This window comes from Rhizopus microsporus, assembly GCF_002708625.1.
Source record: "Rhizopus microsporus ATCC 52813 unplaced genomic scaffold scaffold_30, whole genome shotgun sequence".
Taxonomy (NCBI): domain Eukaryota; kingdom Fungi; phylum Mucoromycota; class Mucoromycetes; order Mucorales; family Rhizopodaceae; genus Rhizopus; species Rhizopus microsporus.
The window spans coordinates 50,679-64,774 of record NW_019671945.1 but is presented as its reverse complement, the minus strand read 5'-3'; the positions used below and the strand labels follow the sequence as shown (position 1 = coordinate 64,774).

The window sequence follows — 14,096 nt, the reverse complement described above, 5'->3', positions numbered from 1 at the left end:
TTTCTCATAAAATGACTGATTGCATAAAGTGACTTACACAGCATTTTTTATAAATATAAAAAAAGGCTGTTTAACCTATCCATTTTGGTCATTGTGCCACGTATTTTTATATTATTACGCCCACGTATCATTTTAATTGCTTTATATTTAGTAATGAACAGAATAAAGAATGTCTTTCATCGTTCACAGAAACCAATGGAAGAGAGACGACCACATCAATTCATAAAAAGACACTCTTCAACTCGCACTTACAATAGTAGTAATAATGATAATGCATTTGAGACAACACAAGTCAATGAACCACCTGCTATCAATCTATCAGATTTATCAGAGATGGAGAGACCAGCTTATCAGTCATGGTGGAAGGACCTTGACCCCTTTAATATTGGTAGAATAAACAATCAAACCATCTTGAAATTTCTCAAGGGTTGTACTTTGGAAGATGATAAACTTGAGCAAGTAATGACACACACAGATTGACACTTTATTTTTTCTTTGGACTGAATAAAAATAATATAGATCTTGGCTTTATTCGAAACAGCAGGCGATGGACTTGATCAATTACAGTTCTTTGCAATGCTTAGATTAATAGCTCATGCACAAAATGGTCGAAAGATTAGCAAAGCATTAGTGTACTTGGGAGGTATAATAATAATAATTATAAATTATGAAAACAGACTAATTGTATTTATGCAGCGCCTATACCCCACTTTCATACCAACGCCATTGATGCCTTGATCAAATCCGATGTTACTGCGACACCTAGGGCGAACAATGATAAACAGGTTGGACGAAGAACTTGGTGGGGGCCAGAGACACGGTCATCAGTGGACGACAATAACAGACGCTCTTATATCGGACCATTTACAACACATCACCCTGTACCTGAATCAGAACGACAAGATACAGTCATGGATTTATATTATCCAAGTGATAATCTTTGGACTGTACCCAGTGCACCTCCACTCTTTACACAACCTTCGCCTCTACCCAAAAGCGAATATACACACTCTCGCTCAAAATCAGCAGGCAATGCAGCTGCGTACATACAACCATTTGACCTTCAAGAACAACTTCACTCATCACGATCCTCACTTTCTTTGCATGAATTGAATAGCAATAATAATAATAACCCAGGAAAATCACTATTATTAACACAAAAATTCGTATACCAATCACCTTCGATTCGAAAGCAAGAACTGCAATCAACAAACAATCCATTCCATTCGACCGAGTTACGTAGTCCCTTTGACGATGATGATAACAACAGTAATACACTCACCCATATACCAGCATATACCGCTATTAATGATAAACCAAATTCAGATAACATACCTCCTCCTCCAGTACCCAATCAAGATACGAAACCACCATTTCCCAAGTATGCCAGAAGGACGACACCCAAAGACCTTTTGAGTTAAAATAAAGTTTTGAGCTCCGTTTTTCTCCTCTTTTTTTGTTTTTATTTTGTGTGATGGTGAATATTAGTCAAGAATCAGGAGCATTCTTTCAAACAGATGCTGAAATTGCAAAACAAAAAGAAAAAGAAGCCAAATATAACTATACAGCAGGTGATGCAGTCAAACTGTCTTCAAAGGCGCTTTCTCTTTGCATAAGTCCAGATGGCAAGTACATTTATATTGCAGAATCTGGATTCCAAGTCAGAAAGATGGAAAGATCAGTAAGTTGTCCTTATTTTGAGAAAAAGATAAACAACTCATGTATACATAGACGATGAAAAGTGTCAAACTATTCAAAGGGCATAAAGGCCCTGTTACTTCAGTAGTTATCGGCAAAGACGACACGATCTGGACAGGTTCCTGGGACAAGACGATTAAAAAATGGGACGCCAAATCTGGAGAATGTCTTGCAACACTTGAAGGACATACCGATTTTGTAAAAGCACTTGTTATCTCTGGCGATTCGCTCTACTCGGGTTCATCTGATTGTTTCTTGCGTCGATGGAATCTTGACAACTTAGAATGTACAGCTTCCGAAAAGCAACATAGACGACCGATCGAGAGCTTAGCCATCTCACTGGATGGACAGTCAATTTTTTCTGCTTCATCGGATGGTATAACGCTCAGATGGGACACCAAGACGATGCAAGTGCAAAAAACATATACCGGCCATGATACCAGCATCTACTGCATTCGCGTCTGGGAGGATGATCTCTGGACTGCTTCGGCGGATAAAACAGTTCGTAGGTGGAATACGGATACTGGAGTAGTAGATATGAAAATAGAACATCCTGATCGTGTCAAGTCACTCGCTTTGGCTGGTCCTTATGTCGTCACGGGCTCTAGTGATGATGAGATTCGTGTTTGGGATATTGCTGTAAGTTTGATTATTTTGCTTTATAAAACAAACAATAACTCTACAAAAAAAAATAGTCTGGTCAACTTGTATGTGTTATTGAAGGACATTTTGATGAAGTTAGCAGCTTAGAAATGTATGGATCAACTATTTATAGCGGATCATTGGATTGCTCTATCCGACGCTGGCCTCTCAACGCAGCATCTATAAAGGAATATAACGAAACAAGAGAAAAGAAAAAGAAAAAAGAGCAAGCAAAAGATACCGGTTTGACAGAGGAAGAAGAGAGAGAACTAGCGGAACTTCTTTCTGACGATGAATAATAAAGTGTTTATTTCTGAAAGAATTTCTTCAACATACTAGAGAACGATCTAGTCTCTTTTTCTGTTGAATAAGTAGGTGCATTCTGTCTGTCTTGTACATAAGTTGATGCCAAGTCATCTAGATGGTCGTTCCATGTTGCATTTCTTGCACGCCAGCCTATGTGATTCTTATCCAGACCTCTTGTCCATTTATTGATAATGAATCCATACCAAGTCTTTTGAATGATTTAAGAAAAAGCTTCATTGGTTCAACACGCTCTTACCGTAAACATACACCCCACAAATAAGCAGGAACCAAGGCCGATCAAGCCAGCTTGAGCAGCTTGGTTACAATCAATAAAGCCAAAGGTAGATCCTAACTTTAGATCCAACAAAACAAGCAAATTATTCAAGGGCTCGTCTTGGCTTGCATTGGCAAGCTTGCATGCTCTTATTGTTTCTTGTCTATTGGTGATGAATAATACAAAGTTGATTGTTTGTCCAATATAGATGTTGACGATGGTATTAACCCAGTAAATAGAGTTAAAAAACACGATTGACCCATACGATGCCTATAGTCATGTGTTTAGAAATAAGAAATAAGGTTAAATTACTTGCATTAAATGAAAGAATGGTGCCAATGACAGGTACGAATCCAGTACAGCCTACCAGTTAGGCAAATTAGCAATGTAGTGCGTAACCAGGTAACTTACTCAAGTGAAAAATATAGATCCAGATCAGTAATGGGTGTATGACGGCAAGGTGCATTGTCATGGCTATCATTCATTAGCAGCATGATTGGGGCATTTGCGACACTTACGGTTTCTATGTGTCACAGTTGCTGTAACCAGCAAAGTTGCCATCGTCTACCATGCAAAGTTGGTTCAAACTAAACAACATAACATCAGGCGATTTATACTTTACAAATAAAGCAATATTGAATGATTGTATGATCCACTGTAAGGGGATACACCATAGCTTAATCTTTTTATCTTTCATTTTTTAAGAAAATACGAAAGAAAAGGAATGAATGAGACTGGCCTTGAGAATGTATAAGCATATTTTAACTATAACATAGCAATTCAAAAGCTCTTTAAAGGAAATGATTTACGTATATGCACCATGTATCCAAGGATACTTCGGAAGCAAGTCCCCCTTGAACTTTTTTATGTAGGTTCTAAATATCGCCAACATTATTGAAATTATAAATGGATTTCTGTAACGCATCAAAATCAGTGTCACGTGTTTTAAAGTAGGCGTCGCATGTTTAGAAGCATATGACACTATGGACGGCCCATATATTTGGTACTATACCTATATTAGTATATAATTAATAGACCAGATCAAGTAGAGTCATATAATAAGGCAAAACAATTGAATTCCAAAGCGGTTCATTCGTGGTCACTATAATGTTCTTGTGCTCTAGATACAATCAAACATCTGAGAGAGGCTTAATACAGCCGCGTAGAAGAAAGTATTATTCCAGTCTTTCTGATCCGACGTAACACCAGTAAGGGTCGTTATGCACTCTTTTCTGATCTATAAAAGCTCGAAACTATCAAAGGGACAGTGATCTGGACTAAAGACAAGAGTATCAATGATAATGGATATAGTAATTAGATCCAGATATCATTATCGTCTCATTTTTTCGATTTGGGCGATATTGGCTATTGATGTACTCGGTGAATAATAGGATATATGTATATATATATATATATATATATATTCCTAGTAGGTCACTTATGAAAGTAACAAACATTTTGTCGCTTTATTGGCATTTTGATAAAAAAAAAAGGGGAGTGCACTACATCAAACTTTTATATAAATCTCTCTTTGGATTCACAGCAAATAACATATGTATACATTGATCACTGCATTGGATTTAAGCACGTGATGTTGATTTTCATTGACAAGCCATGTTCATATCATTCATTGTGACAATAGCATTATCTTCAAACAAATAAGTGGCCGCATTGATTTTTCAGTTTATGTAAAACTGTAGCAGAGACTTGCTTTATTCAACAATAGCCTTTGATAATAATGTGCTGTGTCTACTTAATTTCTAACATGTTTGTAACCCTGTGTTAATTAACTCCTTGTGTTACGCACATTGGTATACACATTGCAGACCATTGTGCTTTGGTATTATCATTGGTGGCGACGATCAGACAAGTTCACATGACCAAGCTATACAGTATTTTACTACAAGAAAAATAGGACCTATATGGTCTCACACATGTGGAGCGTAAAGATGAGTTTACCTGATCAACAATCAAGATGTTCCATTTAGCCACTTTCTCTCTTCATTCCTCCACTACAATGACCTTCCCCATTACTATGTCGGTTGATCATCCGTACTTCCGAGTGCAGACGGACAACAGGGAAAGGGGATGACGTCCCCAAAGAAAGAATGGTTAAGTGGCCTTGTCCAACTGCACCCTTTTGGCGAACTTAATATTGCTCCTTATTCCTGATTAGACCCCTGTTACACGTCAAAAGAAGTAACCCATCTCCCCTTTTAAAAAGGATAGCAAGCAACATGATGCATACAGTCTTTTCTCTCTTTGTTTGCTGACAGGCAACCTTAAACCCTTCATTTGCATTATACTTTAATATATACATTTTTTGATGTTTTGATTAAAAGTTACTGATTTAATCTTGGTCGTTAGGATACAAAATAAATAAAGATCGTCGCGCGGTGATAATTATTCAGTGTTTAATAAAAACATCTTGTTATAAAAAAAGAATTTAGAAAAAGAGACATTGCCACAAAAGGCGCAATTTGCCATCCAGTTCCTTTTTACTTCCTGTTTTGTTCCCTTAATGGATGTCATTGAGCTTTTTTGAAAAACGTGGTTAATAAAAGGTCCCTGAGGTTAAACAATAGGCTTGTGCGTTTTTATATGAAGGGTACCCTTAGTTGTTTGCCCTCTGGTTGTGTTACTATAATTATCAATTACTTTAAGGGGCCAATAAAACGTGGCATTTTAAAGGAGTAGAAAAAGACTATCAGGTATACGTCAGTGTATGTACTCCTTTTTATCACTATGAAAGATACAAAGGCCCTACCCTCGACTTGTTCTGAACCTGAATGAATGATCCAAGAAAAAAAAAAAGACAAGTAAAATTATAAAATATAAAAAGAACAAGATAATAGATGTCGGTCCTTTTTTTAATAACTAAAATAAAGATTGAAGTTTGACCTGTTATTTCAAAAAAAGTTGATCTGATGCAATTTTATTGTTTGCCGTATAGCTATTTTTATTGTGTGGCAAATCTAATTTATAATTGGTTAAGGTTTCCTTATCGTATGTATGTATGTATATCAACCTGATGGGCCAAAATACATATATATATATAACAGAGATAGTAAGAGGCAATTTTTTTATTTCACGTTTGCCAACACGTTGTTCACTATTTCTGTTTTGGTAATGCAGGGCGAAGTTGTATCAAGGAGAAAGAAAGGGGGGCAAAGAAAGGAGGAGGTCGCGATCCACGTTTTTTTAAATCAGTGCACTTTTTGTGTATCCCTTAAAATTTACAATGATCAAGTTGAAGATATAAATATGTCCTTTTGATTTCCCTATTTCCAATTTTTTATTCCTTCTTTTCATCTTATTTATCTTTACTATGTGTAACAACGATTTAGTCTTGTCGATCAAGGATGCTTCTGGTAGACATGTTAGTCTCTTGAATGATAATACACCAACAAATTATAAAATGAATTCATTAAACTCGGCCAATACAACCATCACAGTCAGAAGAAAGTATCATTGTACTGAACCTGGATGTAATAAGAGCTTTACCACAAGGTATGGTGAATATAATTTTTGAAATTGACATCCATTAATGTTGTACTTCAGTGGCCATCTTGCACGTCATAATAGAATTCACACTGGTGAAAAGAACTTTCATTGCCTTCATCCTGGATGCCCTAGTCGTTTCTCTCGCCAAGACAATATGATGCAGCATTACCGTACCCATCTCTCTCAAAAAGCACGCCGTCAACAGCAATTAAAAAAGTCTATTCCAAAGACTCCCTATTGCCACTCTGTTCAGGAGCCAAAGTATACTCAGACCAGACCTCGAAGAGCAATCACTATGCCTAGTTTACCTTATCCTCCTTTTGATTTAAAGCAAGACAGACTGATTTCTCGCCCAAGGAGAACCCTGTCTACTTCTTCCACTTGTTCTTCTACTTCATCCTTCACTTGCTCATCCTGTCCATCTCCTCAATTCAACCATATCCTTCCACCTCCTACTTTTTATACCATTCCTCCTCCACCCCAGCCCAATCATTATCTTCATTATCGTCATCAACCAGTAGAATTAGCTAAACTTCCACACTTGCAAAAACCTGAACAACAACAACAGCAATCTCACTGGGAATCCAAAACTTCCGAGAAACCTCTTTCAAGCCTTTTACATTTAGCAAACATCGTCAGTACTTTTGGTTAAAGCAGTGTATCTATCTCACTTTCTTTCTCTCACTCACTCACTCTCTCTCTCTCTCTCTCTCTTTCATTCTTTTTTTTTTCTCGTCCTTAAGAAATTATCATGTTTATGGTGACATTCAACAATCGTTTATATACAACAACATATATATCTTCTATGCAAAAGATTCTTGTATTTTATATTATCTTTCTCTGTATTATATACTCTTTCATTGTATTTTTCTTTATGCCAACTCTTTATATATATATATACATGATTCATTTTTTTGTCATATGTTTACACAATAGTAACAGTCCGTGGTAGTGGTAGTAATATTAGATTTAGTAGTAGTACCAGCAGTAGTAGTAGTAGTAGTAGTGCATTTCTCTTCCATTATAGAAAATAAAAATATTAAATATCATCCATTGAACCTTTGTGTGAATGTTGCAAATTAGTATTCGTACTTTGCAAAAAATATAAGCTTTTTTTTTTTGGATCAATCTGCAAGCAAGATTTTACCTATTGGATCTTAACTTTTTGAAGTCAAAAGCCCTATAGAACATCCGCAATTGTTCGTTGTAACCTCTTGGTAAAGCATTTTTCATAAAGGCAGATAAAGAATTTGCACTAATGTTGATGAACCTCCAGTGTAAGGATGGGTTCGGCAATATAGAAAAAAGCTTTGGAAGAGGCAGTCGCCTAATATCGTATACATGGTGATATCTATGCTCTGATTCATACTTTGACAGTATATATGAAATGCAAGGCAAAACAGTATCGAGTGATACAGACAGCTGCTTTAACGTTACTCGAGTGGTTAAGCTACTTCAACTGTTACTTTCGTCTCTTGTGTAAAACATAGCATCATAATTATCCTCTGAATGTCTCCAGATATTATATTTCAGTAAGAACCGTTTCTGGTCATTAATAAGATACTTGTAACAATAGCTCTATATCTTGAAGAAGCATAATGACGATCAGTTAAACTATATTGCTCAACGAACTTCTTCATAAACAGCCTTATCCATTAGAAATTAACTGTCTTTTTTCTCTTCAAATTTGGATGCTCCATAATTTAAATAGTGAGTAGCATCGAAACTAAAAGAGTAATGTTAGTGCTATAGATGAATGATAGGCTAGAATAATTACAGATGTATGTTGATAAGCCTCTATATAACTTTTTTTTTTTATTAAGAACAAGAAAAAAAGAGAGCTCATTACTACAAACGTTATTTTATACAGGATTATTACGTGACCAATAAGAATAGGATAGGGCACGTTATATGATAATAAAGTTTTTTGTGGCCAGTTAAGTAGTGCGCGAGGGAGTATGCCAAGAGTCCCCCTGAAAGGAAAACACTGCACAGTGCTCCTTGAGCCAATTAACGCGGTTTTTGAAATCTCGATTCACACAGGTTTGTGATACCAGCATTCTTTGATTTACATGATCGTCAAAACTTTTGTATTCCGTTATTGAAGGGGGAGCTTCTTAAATCAGAGCTAATTTTTGTTTTATTGTTTTCTTTGTTATTAACAATAGCGTGGTTCGATTAAAGGTGGAGCGAACCAGTGCTCTATGGCAGCTGTGCTCCGAGCACAACCATATCGTTGGATTCAAAGAGGCCCTTTCGCTTCATACATGCTTATAACGATAAGGAATTTGATCTATCGATAGCAGAAGCACTGCATTCTGCTGAAAGTAACAAGACGGATATCAACGACAAAAGCAAGCTTGTTCGATAGGGAAAAATGATCTCACGCTCAGTATTCAATATAGTCAAAGGTGATCCTGGTATTACAGTCAACTTTAAAATGTACAGGGAGACTTCTTGACGTGTTTGATGAAATAAATCAATATACTATTTTTTCTATTTCCCTATTGTAATCAAATGTCAATATTTGCATATAAATAGGAGCCTTGAATTCTCTTGTATAAAGCTTTCCCTAAGTCTCTTTTTAATATTCAACTCTTTTTTTTCAGCTTTGTTTATCTGTCTTTCCCACTTGCATCTCGAATGGGACATGCGTTATAAATTTGTATTCAATAAAATTTAGTCGATGTCTTGTTGGACATTTTACATTATTTACATAATTTATTCGTTATTTTTTTAAATGGTTTGGAGCATTATGAAAGAGTGTCTTCCACATATAAGCTTCAGACAACAATAATTCTACATCCTTTTCTTGCCATCCTTGTGTCGGTAACTGTTGGAGAAAGATCATGACGCCTTGAAAATCTAGCTTTTGTAATTGGTTAGACCACTTTACCAAAAAGGCTGCGCAAACATAGACATGGAACTCAGAAAACCCTTCGGATGATCCTTCTGCTAGATATGTATCCCACATTCGTATGGTGCTACGTAATGGAAGTTCTCTCATCAGCAGGCAGTTCATCCATCGAAATGCAAATTGGATGAATTCAATGCCTTCGTTTTGTAAATGCTGTGTAAGCCGAGCTACTAAAGAGTTATTATTTGTTTATCATATCATAATTAAACCTACCGTCAATGCGAGAGACCAACTCTTTTAACGTCAATATCTGCCTTTGAATGCCTGGCTGCGCGAAAGTATAATTGTCTTGAATACCATCTAATAATTTGGATAGACACCAGAAACTATCTGCCTCGATCACAGATAATATTTCCTTGTTCAATTGACTGACATTGTAATGTTCAGGGTCTTCATCAATATAAGCCGACAAAAAGACTTCAAAAATTGGTGTTACCAAATCATTGATGCCTTGCACATACCCGCTAGCTGGATGACGAATAGCCCATTGGTAGAGAATCCTTTCTAGGCACTTTTTATAAATAGTTAAAAATAAAGATCTTGATCAGCAATTCTAAATCTTACCATCTGTGTCACTTCATTTTGATATAAAGGAATACCGGGATTCGTTCTGGGTATATCGATATGAATCTGATGCCATAAAGCTTGGTCTAGTCCTGCTGTCCCTCGTGCATAGGTTCCTGCCACACTATCCAGATATTCTTTACGTTTTCTTGCTAATGTTGCTTCTCTTCTTGCTGAATTACATGGCAAGTAACCTAGCAACAATTGCCAAGCAATCATTCTCAATTCTTCTGGTATTCCGCTCCAACTAAGTGATCGCAGTGCAGCTAAATTATATCAATAATCAGTCTTTTAATCTTCTCTTTTTTGGTACCTAAATCAACATTGGACACCGACAAGACATCTTTAAACTTTTTTGTTCTAACAGGATCTTTTGTCTCCTCTGGATTCAACCATTTTAATAAAAAGGTTGGATCTTTTCAAAGTAAATCATTAGCTGTTTTATATAGTATGCATACATTTAAAAAAGAAGTTTACCTAGCAACAGCTCTTGAACATACTCTTTTGTACCATCTGGATTTGTTGATTTCCTCTTGTTTTTTTTTGCAGCATCTGAGAAAACTGCAGTACTTATCATCTGATGATCTGGTTCGATCATTTGGTTTATGCTGAGAGGCGCAATATCATCACTCCACTCATCGTTTGTGTCCTTTAAGAAGGCGTTGAATGATTTTGATGTGTTTCTTGTATGATCTTTTTCCTTTTTCTTCTCGCTCTTTTCTTGCTTTGGTGATTGGTTCGACGGCTTACTACTTGATTGTGGTTGATAGGTCGTGTTGGGTGGTTGTCTGGCTATCAGTAGACTGTTGTATATGTATTTATTGCCTGCCATCACAGGTTTTTTCACATCTTGACTATTATTGTTACTATTGCTGCTGTTAGTCGTGTTAGGAACGATACTGACGCTGAATTCGACATTAGTTTTTTTGAGGATGGGTTTCTTCCCTAGGGTACCTTTGTTAACTCGTACCTTCCTGGCAACTTTAAGCCTCGACGTTTCCAGAACGACCTAAGGTGGTATATATAAGTAAAAGAAAAGAAGAGATTTTAAAGATTACTTTTGTATTTCTAAAAGATGATTTAGTTTTATAATTAATGGACTCGATTTATAAACTTACGTTGCTCCATGGGAATGTTATGTGATGGCTGTTTTAAGCATAAAAGCAATCTTGTCCTTTCTAATCCGGAAATCTTTGAATTCTAATTCCGCACTACAAAGAAAATATCTCTTACAAACAGCCAGGCATACATGGAGAGAGAGAGAATGTTTCCAAGTAGAGTAGACCTTCTTTTGAATCCAATCTAAGATTTTATATATATATATATATATATATCCTTTCAAAACTATTATATCAAGTGCGTTTATGCTGCAGAAAATATTTAAGGCCCTGTGACAGTACATAAAGAACAATCACCCCGTCCTTTTTTTTTTTTATTCTTTATTTGAAATGCTGTTAGGGGCCAGACAGAATCTACTCACCCATTCTATTCGTCATTTGAGTCGACATGTCAAAGTGATAGAACCTCTATCAGCCACCGTTCGCTGGACACATACAGACAACAGCAATAAGCGATACCAGGGTCTTCTTGCTCCGTTTTTCGCACCCTCAGCTGAAGAAGCCGCCGAGGACGTGGCAAGACGCCATTACCCTCGTCTCACAGCCTATGATTCAGCCAAATGCACCTCACCACCCACTCGCACACAGATGCTCGTACGCGATTTTATTGATGACTCCTTGTATAATCCCAATTACGGTTACTTTTCAAAACAAGCTGTCATTTTCTCACCTGAACACGATTTTGACTTTAATAACATGCGCGATCACTTGGAATTCATGAATAAGGTAGGCCAACTCTATAAGGACATGGAAGAAGATGCCGATGAGGTTGATGAAGTAGCCAGACAAGTATGGCATACTCCTACTGAACTCTTCAAGGTAAGTCGATCATTGTTATCAAAAAAAGGGAAACGGTGCTGATGAGTGCAATAGCCTTGGTATGGATACGCTGTTGCAAAATATCTGGTCTCAGAATACAAATTGAGCCTCTTCCCACAAAAGGATTTAATCATTTATGAAATGGGTGCTGGTAACGGTACACTAATGATGAACATTTTGGATTATATTCAGCAAAACGAGCCTGAAGTCTATCAAAGAACCCAGTACAATATTATCGAAATTTCCGGCAAGTTAGCCGAACGACAGTCTGAAAGACAAGGTATGCGAGAGCTCAAGGATCAACATACATGTGTAAAGATTATCAACAAGAGTATCTTTGACTGGAAAACACAAGTGCCAGAAGAATGCTTCTTTTTAGGCATGGAAGTCATTGTAAGTGATGTTAATAGGGATAACGACCACATTCTGATTGAACTTAGGATAACTTTGCTCATGATTTGATCCGATATGACCTTGACACTCTAAAACCCTATCAAGCGCTAGTAAGTACAGATGCAAAGGGTAACTATACAGAAGTATATGAGCCAGTGGGGAATGATCCATTAATAAGCAAATATCTCACATTAAGAAGTCAAACGGGATATCGATCACCTGTATTATCAAATCAACTCTGGCTCAAGTTTTTGCAATCCTTACCCTTGGCACCCAACATGACATCTGCTGAATTTATTCCTACCAAGCTCTTCATGCTCCTGGAGACACTAAAAGCTTATTTCCCCAAACACAGACTCGTTCTTTCTGATTTCTCTTCCTTACCTGATACAGTGGAAGGTGTGGATGCGCCTGTTGTACAGACACGATACAGAGGTACAATGGTTCCTTGTTCGACTTATATGGTTCAACCTGGCTGGTTTGATATTTTTTTCCCTACCAATTTTGAATTACTGCGGGATATGTATCTCTTGGTCTGTCGTGGATCAAGTGCTGGTAATGACAAATCAGTCAAGGTCTTGACTCATCGCGAATTCTGTGAACGATATGGTGATATTGAACGCACAACAACAAAAAGCGGAGAAAATCCCATGTTGATGTATTATGAAAATATGAAAATGATTTTAACTTAATACAGAAAGGTTGTACACACTTACACAGAAAGAGAGAGAGACACCTTATTGTTAAATATTCATTGTTTATTAAAATCAGTATTCATTGTATCTTTGGATACATAAAAAACCATTTATCATCTTTCTTAATAAACCATTCAGATATCATCTATTTCAATATCAATGTCTGATTCTTCTTTAGTGTTTGATTTTCTAAACCAATAGTTATTTTTCTTATCCAAGTTCATAAGAATAATTGCTGCTTCAAGCATTTCAACTTGCTGATGTTTTGTCAGCAAGAATTTGGATACAATCTCCCATTGATGCTTTGTGAGATAATTTCGATGCTTATATATCTTGCCACGATCATTACATTTATGTGGATCTTTTCGGTCACGATATCTATCATCTGTTCTAGAACTTGCCATAGAAACTTTAGTGTGATCGATGGTATAATTCTCTGGTAAAGAGTTCGATAATTCCTCTGCTATGCTTGGACTATAATGAGTGGGTAATGAAAATGAAGTAATAAATAACTCTTCATCTCTGCGGGTCAAGTTGGGTGGAGTTTTATCTGTAGTACTGCCCCTGGAGGCCTTTTCAATTTGGTGTTTACAAGTTAAAGAGGACATCCGGCTGTGTTAGGATATAATAAAGCAGAATACAGTAACAATTATTACTTTAATACTCACAACACACACATACACAAAACCAAAATCATAAGCATACTCACCACTCAGACTTAAACAAGACGTAGTTTAGAGAAAAAGAGAGAAAAGATCAGGGTTGTTCAATGTGGCTTATTGCAATATCACAGCTGACCGTACCTATAGATTACGTCAGACATACGAATGTTGTCAGATCATTGTAGTAAAGCTGAAAGGATGATGTATCCACCGAGATTGTTTTTGCAGATCATGTTTATCATTTCTATTTAGGTTACACATCAACTTAATGTTTAAAAAGTAACTGAAAAATAGAGACAGCAGGAATGGTTTGAGAAGGTTCTACTCTAGGTCTTCCCCTACACCTCACTGAACTGCCTTCTTGTTCTTCTTGTTAGGCTCGACATCTACGATGTGAAGACGCAGCTCTTTCTCTGCACGCTTGGCAGATTCGATAGCGCGAATCTGTTGGCAATATTGCAATACAGGAGGAGCATATGTTTGTTTTAGAAGTATTGTTTTCCA

At 36.6% G+C, this 14,096-nt stretch overlaps 7 protein-coding genes across 7 annotated transcripts; 4 read left to right on the top strand and 3 right to left on the bottom strand.

Moving 5' to 3' along the window:
- Positions 1 to 153: 153 nt before the first annotated feature.
- RHIMIDRAFT_242284 (uncharacterized protein) lies at positions 154 to 1,421 on the top strand (the record flags this gene model as incomplete). Its single annotated transcript, XM_023609741.1, has 3 exons — positions 154 to 459; positions 520 to 643; positions 697 to 1,421. The coding sequence occupies 3 exons, from the start codon at positions 154 to 156 to the stop codon at positions 1,419 to 1,421; spliced, it is 1,155 nt and encodes a 384-aa protein (XP_023461486.1).
- Positions 1,422 to 1,474: 53 nt separating this feature from the next.
- Positions 1,475 to 2,639, top strand: RHIMIDRAFT_242283 (WD40 repeat-like protein; the record flags this gene model as incomplete). The annotated part of the gene is made up of 3 exons (XM_023609740.1): positions 1,475 to 1,681; positions 1,732 to 2,337; positions 2,394 to 2,639. 3 exons carry the CDS (start codon positions 1,475 to 1,477, stop codon positions 2,637 to 2,639), a joined length of 1,059 nt encoding a protein of 352 aa, XP_023461485.1.
- On the bottom strand, positions 2,548 to 3,607 carry RHIMIDRAFT_94666 (uncharacterized protein). The gene is made up of 6 exons (XM_023615906.1): positions 3,543 to 3,607; positions 3,439 to 3,484; positions 3,332 to 3,394; positions 3,237 to 3,283; positions 2,903 to 3,190; positions 2,548 to 2,854 (listed from the first exon to the last, which is right to left on the bottom strand). The coding sequence occupies exons 2-6, from the start codon at positions 3,479 to 3,481 to the stop codon at positions 2,648 to 2,650; spliced, it is 648 nt and encodes a 215-aa protein (XP_023461484.1). The 5' UTR covers positions 3,482 to 3,484; positions 3,543 to 3,607; the 3' UTR covers positions 2,548 to 2,647.
- A 2,478-nt stretch (positions 3,608 to 6,085) lies between these two features.
- RHIMIDRAFT_220394 (uncharacterized protein) lies at positions 6,086 to 7,115 on the top strand. The gene is made up of 2 exons (XM_023607409.1): positions 6,086 to 6,430; positions 6,482 to 7,115. The coding sequence occupies exons 1-2, from the start codon at positions 6,249 to 6,251 to the stop codon at positions 7,074 to 7,076; spliced, it is 777 nt and encodes a 258-aa protein (XP_023461483.1). The 5' UTR covers positions 6,086 to 6,248; the 3' UTR covers positions 7,077 to 7,115.
- Positions 7,116 to 8,969: 1,854 nt separating this feature from the next.
- RHIMIDRAFT_273785 (RabGAP/TBC) lies at positions 8,970 to 11,237 on the bottom strand. Its single transcript, XM_023612407.1, has 6 exons — positions 10,860 to 11,237; positions 10,383 to 10,810; positions 10,219 to 10,320; positions 9,906 to 10,171; positions 9,555 to 9,852; positions 8,970 to 9,508 (listed from the first exon to the last, which is right to left on the bottom strand). Exons 2-6 carry the CDS (start codon positions 10,735 to 10,737, stop codon positions 9,153 to 9,155), a joined length of 1,377 nt encoding a protein of 458 aa, XP_023461482.1. The 5' UTR covers positions 10,738 to 10,810; positions 10,860 to 11,237; the 3' UTR covers positions 8,970 to 9,152.
- Positions 11,238 to 11,353: 116 nt separating this feature from the next.
- On the top strand, positions 11,354 to 12,995 carry RHIMIDRAFT_303183 (DUF185-domain-containing protein; the record flags this gene model as incomplete). The annotated part of the gene is made up of 3 exons (XM_023614409.1): positions 11,354 to 11,842; positions 11,897 to 12,235; positions 12,283 to 12,995. The coding sequence occupies 3 exons, from the start codon at positions 11,354 to 11,356 to the stop codon at positions 12,925 to 12,927; spliced, it is 1,473 nt and encodes a 490-aa protein (XP_023461481.1). The 3' UTR covers positions 12,928 to 12,995.
- Positions 12,836 to 13,654, bottom strand: RHIMIDRAFT_94587 (uncharacterized protein). The gene has a single exon (XM_023615905.1). The coding sequence runs from the start codon at positions 13,536 to 13,538 to the stop codon at positions 13,065 to 13,067; it is 474 nt and encodes a 157-aa protein (XP_023461480.1). The 5' UTR covers positions 13,539 to 13,654; the 3' UTR covers positions 12,836 to 13,064.
- Between the last annotated feature and the right edge of the window lie 442 nt (positions 13,655 to 14,096).

Excerpts from the sequence above, each read along its gene's own strand:
- RHIMIDRAFT_94587 (XM_023615905.1), bottom strand. The coding sequence starts at position 13,538 with ATGTCCTCTTTAACTTGTAAACACCAAATTGAAAAGGCCTCCAGGGGC.
- RHIMIDRAFT_273785 (XM_023612407.1), bottom strand. The coding sequence starts at position 10,737 with ATGGCAGGCAATAAATACATATACAACAGTCTACTGATAGCCAGACAA. Across the intron at positions 10,321-10,382 it reads TGTTCAAGAGCTGTTGCTAG|ATCCAACCTTTTTATTAAAA; the intron begins GTAAACTTCTTT and ends TACTTTGAAAAG. Across the intron at positions 9,853-9,905 it reads AAAATGAAGTGACACAGATG|TGCCTAGAAAGGATTCTCTA; the intron begins GTAAGATTTAGA and ends ATTTATAAAAAG.
- RHIMIDRAFT_220394 (XM_023607409.1), top strand. The coding sequence starts at position 6,249 with ATGTGTAACAACGATTTAGTCTTGTCGATCAAGGATGCTTCTGGTAGA. Across the intron at positions 6,431-6,481 it reads AATAAGAGCTTTACCACAAG|TGGCCATCTTGCACGTCATA; the intron begins GTATGGTGAATA and ends GTTGTACTTCAG.
- RHIMIDRAFT_94666 (XM_023615906.1), bottom strand. The coding sequence starts at position 3,481 with ATGGCAACTTTGCTGGTTACAGCAACTGTGACACATAGAAACC. Across the intron at positions 3,395-3,438 it reads AACTGTGACACATAGAAACC|CCATGACAATGCACCTTGCC; the intron begins GTAAGTGTCGCA and ends AATGAATGATAG. Across the intron at positions 3,191-3,236 it reads GCACCATTCTTTCATTTAAT|GCATCGTATGGGTCAATCGT; the intron begins GCAAGTAATTTA and ends ACATGACTATAG.